The sequence below is a fragment of the Hyperoodon ampullatus genome, assembly GCF_949752795.1.
Source record: "Hyperoodon ampullatus genome assembly, chromosome: 3".
NCBI classification, from domain to species: Eukaryota; Metazoa; Chordata; class Mammalia; order Artiodactyla; family Ziphiidae; genus Hyperoodon; species Hyperoodon ampullatus.
In genome coordinates this window covers 170,218,632-170,227,479 of record NC_136916.1, presented here as the reverse complement: position 1 = coordinate 170,227,479, position 8,848 = coordinate 170,218,632, and the positions used below count along the sequence as shown (strand labels likewise).

The following is an 8,848-nucleotide window of genomic DNA, read 5'->3' as shown; positions in this document are numbered from 1 at the left end:
ACCCCGCCCTCCATAGCAGCGGTCCCCAAACTTTTTGGCACCAGGTACCGGTTTCGTGGAAGACCATTTTTCCATGGACGGAGTTGCGTTGCGATGGTGCAGGCGGTAATGCGGGCAATGGGGAGCGGCAGATGAAGCTTTGCTTGCTTGCCCGCTGCTCCCCTCTTGCTGTGCGGGCCAGGGGTTGGGGACCCTGCTCTACAATACCCCGCCTGACACCTCTGTGGGATCCAGTTTGGATGGGAGTTTTGCCGTGTAAACATGAAACACTGTGAAGCTATTTATGAAGGAGAATGACGTGTTCACCTTCTTGTTTTTAGAGGATGGGGCCAGCGTGGCAGTGGCTGCTGGGAGCGGGGATCCTGGCCTCTGTCTACTCACAGCCCTTTCCTGCCCGCGGAGATAAGAGCCTGGGGGTGCCTGAAGCTCCCCGTGGCCAGCTCTCGGAAGCCCTCCCCGCCTACCGCAAAATCACACCCACCATTACCAACTTCGCTTTGCGTCTATATAAGCAGCTGGCAGCAGAAACCTCAGGAAACATCTTCTTCTCCCCAGTGAGCATCTCCAGCACCCTGGCCCTGCTCTCTCTGGGGGCTCAAGGTGACACTCCAGCTCAGATTCTGGAAGGCCTCGGCTTCAACCTCACGGAGACCCCAGAAGCTGACATCCACCGGGGCTTCCAGAGCCTCATCCACACCCTTGACCTGCCCAGCCCCAAACTTGAACTGAAAGTAGGCAACTCCCTGTTCCTGGACAAGCAGCTGAAGCCTCAGCAGCACTTTTTGGACAACATCAGGGAGCTGTACCGGGCTTTCGCTTTTTCTGTCAATTTCACGGACTCTAATACAACTAGGAGGCAGATAAATGACTTCGTGAGGAAGCAAACGTATGGGCAGGTCGTGGACTGCCTGGAGGAGTTCACCCAAGACACGCTCATGGTTCTCTTGAATTACATGTTCTTCAAAGGTGAGGGTTGCCTCCGGCTCCTCCATCCCCAGCCCTGCCCCTAAAAGGCACCTATCTAGAAGCCTGTAGCTGTTTCTTCTGAAAGTTACCTCTGTATATTTAAATAATGTTCTTATAGGGCTACTTCTTTTTTTTTTTTTTTTGTCCACACGCGGGCCTCTCACTGTTGTGGCCTCTCCCATTGCAAAGCACAGGTTCCGGACGCGCAGGCTCAGCGGCCATGGCTCATGGGCCCAGCCGCTCCGCGGCATGTGGGATCTTCCCGGACCGGGGCACGAGCCCGCGTCCCCTGCATCGTCAGGCGGACTCTTAACCACTGCGCCACCAGGGAAGCCCAAGGGCTACTTCTTAATTTATCAATATTTGATTTCTCTTGCCATGTTTTTCCTATTCTACTTTTATCCTGATTTTTAATACCACTGACACTCAATCTCACTTTTCTATTAATACTTCATTTTTTAGAGAAATATTTTATTTTTTATATTATTGCCTATTTCAAACCTACAGAAATATGCAGAGAATGACATAGAATCCACCATGCACTCCCCCCCACCAAGAAATAGCAAGTATTAACATTTTTACTATTTACTTCAGATTTTTATTTTATTTTTTTAATGTAATATTGCAGATACAGTTCAATTCCTTTTTAATCATCCCTTGGTCCCATTTTCCTCCTTCGATCCCTCCCCAGAGGCAACCGCTATCCTAGGGTTGGTGTGTATCCCTCACATCCATGGGTTCAACCATTACGGTCTGAGTCTGAATCATCTTTGATTCTCCAAAGGTAAGGAAAGGGCCAAGGAAAAGAGCTGCCATTGACCTTCAAGAAACAAACAAATTTAGTTGGACTGGAGCATGGAACACAACAGTGGAATGCCTAGATGGGAGTGCTGAGAGTTGTAATAAAAAAAGTAATCAGGGGCTGTGTTGAGAACCCTAGACGTTATCTTGAGATCCCCAAATCACCAAAAAGTTCGAAGCAGTGCAGTGACATACCTGTTGTAGAAAGTTCAGTCTGGCTACAATTTGGGAAATGGTTGGAGGAGAATAAGGGTGGAAGAACAGAGACAAGTTAGCTTAGTGAGATGGTTCAAAGTAAGACGGTGGCCTCAAATCAAGGTGTGGCTTTGGAGGCAGAATCAGCAGTACTTGGTCACTTGGAAGTGGGCGTGAGGGACAGGATGAGCCAACCTCCTCTCCCTGTCACCAAGATCGGTGCTTTCAGGAGGTCAAGTCAGGAGGTGGTTGTCAGTGGAGATTATAAGTAGAAAGAGACGAGATACTACACATGGGGACAAGACTGTGACAGATTCTGCATCTCTAACCAGTGTGGCTTAGTGCATGCCTGCCTAACTTGCTGTCTTAGAGTCTGTTCTCATGGTTTTGTGGGTTTTGTGTCCTAAGCCAAGTGGAAGCATCCTTTGAATTGCTACCAGACCCCAAAGCAAGAGAGCTTCTTTGTGGATGAGAGGACCTCTCTCCGCATCCCCATGATGCACCAAAAGGAAATGCACAGGTTCCTCTACGACCAGGAGATGGCCTGCACCGTCCTCCAGATGGAATACAGTGGAAACGCCCTGGCCCTGCTGATCCTCCCTGACCCGGGAAAGATGGCTCAGGTGGAGGATGCCCTGCAGCCAGAGACCCTGAGGAAATGGGATCAACTGCTCCTCCCCAGGTAAGTGCCAGAGTGCAAGGACTTTGTTCAAGAACTCGAGCAGGCCTTGATCAACTCCAGTTGCAAGACCCTAAGCCCTGGCTTGGCTCACTGCCCTACCAGCTAACCAACTGTGTGGTCTTGGGCAATTCTTGCTCTTCGGGCCTTGAATTTCCTCACATGCAAAATGGGGCCATAATAACCACCACGTTGGTTGGTTGGAGGATTAATCGAGTTAATATGTATAGAATATGAAATTGGTACCTGGTGCAGGAGAAGTGCTCACCAGGCATTAATCATTCTTATCCCCTCCCAGACATCTTTCTGCCTTTGCTCTTCTCTTTTTCTCCAAATAATAATTTACTACCAGAAGGTAGTTAAGTGTAGGCAACAAATCAGATCAAGGACAATTATTAAGAATAATTATGACCCCCACAGAACAGTGGGTGTTTCTCAAGAGTACCTCTGTTTTAATTAAAACATTTCTTTAAAAAATTAAATACCAAGAAAAACATTGTAAAAATCAAAATGCCAATTGCCAGTTTGGGGGAATCTCTACCTACCCCCTTCCACCTCACTTGCTTTTTGGTTTGTGGTTTTTCTCACAGTGGTTTTAGCCTTTTCTGGTTTCCCTAGACCCCATACTCCAGCTACCCATTCTTGAAGTGTATCTTCCTTTATGGGGCACTCTGGGATAAAATCTGGCCTCAAGTTCTAATTACCTCTTGCTGGATAACAAACCATCCCAAAATGGAATGGCTTGAAAAAAAACCCATCTGGTATCTCTCTCAATTCTGTGGTGGACTGGGCTCAGCTGGGTGGTTCTCACTTGGGGCTCTCAAGGATGGAGTCAGATGGTGGCCAGGGGTGGAACATTGAAGACTCCTCCACTCAGATGTCTGGAGGCTGGGCTGGCCGGCTGGCTGAGCTAAGGGCCGAGCAGGCACCTCTCTCTCTCTCCATGCAGCATGTCCATGAGGCTAGCTTGGGCTTCTCTGCACAGCAGCTCAGCACAGTTGATATTGTTATATGACAGCTCAGCGTCCCAAGAAGGAGCGTTCTAAAAGGCAGCAAGTGAAGGCTCCCGCTCTCTTAAGGCCTGGGCTCAGAAATTTGCCAGTGTCATTTCTGCCATATTCTATTGGTCAGATCTTTCACAGAACCCACCAGATTCAAGGGACGGGGGGCATATAGACTAAACATCTTGACGGCCATCTTTAATCCACCATCACCAACTGGTGGGCATCAGTCACCTGCATGTCCATGGGAGCCTTCTCTCAGCACCCCAGTGACATTGGGGTATCAAGGATAGAGAAAGGGTGTTTTGTTTTGGGGTAGGGATTCAAGTACCAAATAAAAGAGACACAGGTCAAGAACAGAAGCCAGGATTTAAAGTATTATTCCTGTTGCCTGTGAATCTACATAGCTCTGGTCAGTTTCTGATTCCAGCCCCATATTCCTAAGCTCCCTTGGAGTGAACCTGCCCCTTCCCCCATCACAGGAGGAAATACTATAGGATCTTCTAGACCAGTAGGTTTTCCCTTAGGAAGGGTCTCTTTTGACCTCCCACTTAGACCTTCAAAAATCAAAACCAATCCAAGTTATTTTTCTAAACCTCAGATGCTCCCTGATACCATTTCCTGTGCCCGAGAGTTACAATATCATGGCAGCATATGTTCTTTTTTTTTTTTTTTTTTTTGCGGTACGCGGGCCTCTCACTGTTGTGGTCTCTCCCGTTGCGGAGCACAGGCTCCGGGCGCGCAGGCCCAGCGGCCATGGCCCACGGCCCCAACCACTCCACGGCATGTGGGATCCTCCCAGACCGGGGCAGGAACCCGTGTCCCCTGCATCGGCAGGCGGACTCCCAACCACTGCACCACCAGGGAAGCCCTCATGGCAGCATTTGAATGGGCTTTCAGACATGGAAAATTCAGGCTGCCAGGTTTCCCTCCATTCAGCTGTGAGAAAGGTTAGTTTTTTCAAAGGAATCATGCTTCCTGGTAACTCCATTTCTTCATTTACACTGATTGAACACCTACTGTACATTGGGTTCTCTAACAGACACCCCTCAGCTAGACTGTACTCAAAGCCCCCTCCCTGGTAGGGCCTACTCTCCAAGTTCTATCTGTGAAAAAATTATGTCAAGTAAGCCCTGTTTTCTGTTGTCCACATTTTTTCCCTTTTTTTCACCATTCAACCCCTGACTTCCAACTGCCTCCCACTTCAGTTAGACATCTGGACCCTCATATTGGCCCAGGAGTTAAACCGGTAAAGATGTTCTAACCTGAATTAGCATCTCTAATCTGAATTCATTCGAGGCAGAAGTTTCCAAGCTGGCTATTAACTAAGCAAGCTTGCGGGTGTCATGGCAACTGTCAGACAATAATTCCAGAGGAGAATAATCCCAGGAAGAAAGGGACACCTTTTCTATGGGTCACAAGAAACTTGTGAATGTAACACAAGGAATATGGCAATCTGATGGTAAAGGCATGACAATAACAGGAGGGAGAGTTATTCCATTGATTTGTACCCACACTGTACATGCATGATCTCTCGTCAGATCTTCAACAGGGCGTGAAGCTCAGACAGGTGAGAGATGGTGTACCTTCTATTAGGGGGTTGCCAGTAGATGGATTTAGGATAAGGTTCAGAATCTGAGCCAACAGAGCTTGCTGATGAATTGGATATGGAGGTGGGATAATGTTAACAGTACTTAACTTCCATGGTTATTACATGGCTTCGATCAGTGAAGCCTTGTAATCCAATGTCTGGCACCTAGAAAGCCCTCCAGAAATGTGACAGAGATGAAGACCTATGGCTATGCCAGAAGTCTTCTCAGATCCAGACACAGACTCTCTGTGAGGTCTGAAGAGAAGGAAGCTCTGGGTTGTGGAATGTCCTGGCATAGCAGGTAGTGTCATGAGAAGACTGGTTCCCACACTCCGAGAAGCACATCTCCTTCCCAAAGCTCAGGCTGCCCCCAGACAGGGCAAAAGCAGCACAGATAACGAGACAGCGGTGCTTCTCCGTCTGATTCTCTCCCCAGCCTGATGGATTTGCATTTGCCAAGGTTTTCCATTTCTGGAACATATAACCTGGAAGAGATACTCCCCCATATTGGTCTCACCAGCTTATTCAACTTAGAAGCTGACTTCTCAGGAATCACTGGGCAGCTCAACAGAACTATCTCCAGGGTAAGGTGGTGAGTGTGGATGTGTGTTGGCAGAGGCGGGGTGTCTTTTCTCCTCTGACATGGGGTGCATTTGAAAGTCAAGTCCCCCCTTTTTTCTATTCTGGCTTTTTAATATCACAATCTTTAAGGCTTCTTTTCATAAGCATCTCCCTTTCCATCCCCACCCACTTCTTCTAGACCTTTATATTCTTCAAAGCAGGGACAGAGTCTTGAATAGAGTAGACACACATTCAGGGTCATCCACAGAGCCAGAGTTTCCCCAGGTGTGGGACTAGCCTTGTTTTTATCCCTTAAACTTCCTCCCAGGGCAGGTGGTGAGACTCTATCTGCCTTTGTTATAGCTGTAGAGAGTAGTGGGCATGAATAGGAAGTATATCCATCAGTTTTGCTGCAATAACAAATGATCCCCAAATCTCAGTGCCTTATCATCACAGAGGTTTATTACCTGGCCATATGACATGTCAGAGGCGTGTCACTACCATCTGGCTACAGATCTACTTCTCATGTTTTCTTCCTTCTAGAATGTAGGTCAAAGGAGAAGCTCTATTTGGGACATACCATTCTTATAGCAGTGGGAAAAAAGCAGAGATAATGTGCTATATCTCTTAACACTTCTCCTCACGTGTGGTCTCTGTCAAGGCCACTCACAAGTCATTGGCTAAAGCAAGTCCCACAGTCAAGACCACCGTCAATGGGGTGGGCTCGTGTTCTCCTGCAGGAGGTACTGTAAGCCACAAGGCATGGGTGAGGGCTGATGACATCCTACAGGAAGGGAGAGTTCATACTTGAGAATAATAATGCAATTTTCCACAGGAGGGAAGGCAAAAAAAGACCCTTCTCTGTTCTTCCATCATCTTCCTAAGATAGAGTCATTATCAGCTGGGTCTTTATTAGAAATTTCATAAGGAAAGTTTACTCTCTTTTATTTGGGAAAGACCAGCTGAGGTTTGGAATGTGAAACCATGGAACAGGGATGTGGTCTTGTGTGTGTGTGTGTGTATGTGTGATTGCGCATGTGCATCCTCTGTGGAGAAGGTAAACAAAAAGGAAAAGAAATAGTTTAGTTTTTTACAGAATTTCTTCCACAGTGACCTCAGATGTTAGATTTATCTCTTCATAGACCTTTTTGGAAATGAAAGAGACTGTCAACACCAATGTTTTTCAACTTTTTTTAGTTAAAGCCTCAGAATCCTTCCTAAGGAGTTGTGTGAAAATGAGGTTTTAAAAAAACAGAATTCTTTCCATGGAGCCCAGTGGAGGGCTCGGCACATCAGACAACCTGGTTTCACTGAGCTTATTTTGAAAACTGTTGACTCAGGCTGAGCAATCCATTTTTCTTTTCATGCTTTTTTTAAAAAGTTTTTTTTTTAATTTTATTTTTTAACATCTTTATTGGAGTATAACTGCTTTACAATGGTGTGTTAGTTTCTGCTTTATAACAAAGTGAATCAGTTATACATATACACATGTCCCCATATCTCCTCCCTCTTGCGTCTCCCTCCCTCCCACCCTCCCTATCCCACCCCTCTAGGTGGTCACAAAGCACCGAGCTAATCTCCCTGTGCTATGCGGCTGCTTCCCACTAGCTATCTATTTTACATTTGGTAGTGTATATAAGTCCATGCCACTCTCTCACTTAGTCCCAGCTTACCCTTCCCACTCCCCGTGTCCTCAAGCCCATTCTCTACATCTGCGTCTTTATTCCTGTCCTGCCCTTAGGTTCTTCAGAACCATTTTTAAAATGTTTCTTTAATTTATAATCATACTTGCCCTATCAAATCAGGACCTTGATCCATCAATTTCAACATTCTAAAATGCAAATATTTTTTAAGATGGGAGTACCTTTCATCATATCTCTAAAATGTGAGTGCTTTTTGTTTTGGAGCTCCTAATCTAATTGGTATATATGTATACGTATGGCTGATTCACTTTGCTGTATGGTATAAACTAAGACAATATTGTAAAGCAACTATACTCCAAAAATAAACAAATAAATAAAGCCAATTAGATGAGCAAGCTATTTTAAAGATGAGAAAACTGAGGCTGAGAGAGGGCAAATGCAGCTCGTAGCAGAAAATGACACTTGGGTCTGTGCCACATGCACCCAGGTGCTTGGGAAATGTCCCTAAAAGTCGCTGTTGGGTTTTTGCAGCCTGGTGCATGCTCAGGTAGCCCTCAGCCCTGTTCAGGCCCATCTGTCTCCCCTTCAAAGAACAAACAGCACGGTCAGGGTGACTCCCCAGGAAATGATGGAGGCGGAGAAACCGGGACGAGGCAGGAAATGAAATAAAGGTTGGAGTGCTGCCTGGGAAGGCGGGACCTGAACGGGGTGACTGCCTCCATCTCCCTCGTGCTGCACGAGGTGGCATCGGCCCCTGGAAACGCCCTGCCCCAGTGCTGTCTCTGCCCCTCTTCTCTCCTTCTAGGTGTCACACAAGGCGGCGGTGGACGTGAGTGAGCGGGGAACAGAGGCAGGTGTGGCCTCCAGCCTCCTCTCCCAGCCCCAGTCTCTGAATGCAACGTCGGCCCCACATGCCCATTTCAACCGACCTTTCCTGGTGCTGCTTTGGGAGGTGACCACCCAGAGCCTACTCTTCCTGGGAAAAGTCGTCAACCCAGTTGCGGGGTGACGGTGGTAGGAGGCCAGGGAGTGTCCTGTCCCCTCCCTGAAAAACAGGAAGGCCAGCACCAGCCTGCATCTCAGGGTTGCTCTGAGGACCCTTTAATCAGTGTGCAAAGATGCTAATAAAGTTGGCCTTGGGTTTTGTGAACAGTGAGGGGCAATGCTTACAAGGGGTGGGGGTGGTGAGCACGCAGAACAGCGGTCAGTCATTCACTCTACAATCTCCTCCAATCTAGTGTCAACTGTGGTTAGGAATTTGGAGGTGAGAACAGCCTCCGATTAGGGTCTCCTCAGAGACGTCCACCACTTCTGCTGCCACTGCTGATCTTTCCTGAGTGTCTTTTGGGTCCTAGGAAAAGGCACAAAGGATATCAGGAGGAATAAACGCGTCTCTCACTTCATAGTGGCC

The 8,848-nt window shown here is 47.4% G+C and overlaps 1 protein-coding gene across 1 annotated transcript; it reads left to right on the top strand.

Moving 5' to 3' along the window:
* Nucleotides 1–323: 323 nt before the first annotated feature.
* On the top strand, nt 324–8,446 carry SERPINA11 (serpin family A member 11; the record flags this gene model as incomplete). Its single annotated transcript, XM_079701309.1, has 4 exons — nt 324–966; nt 2,371–2,644; nt 5,670–5,817; nt 8,243–8,446. The coding sequence occupies 4 exons, from the start codon at nt 324–326 to the stop codon at nt 8,444–8,446; spliced, it is 1,269 nt and encodes a 422-aa protein (XP_079557435.1).
* Between the last annotated feature and the right edge of the window lie 402 nt (nt 8,447–8,848).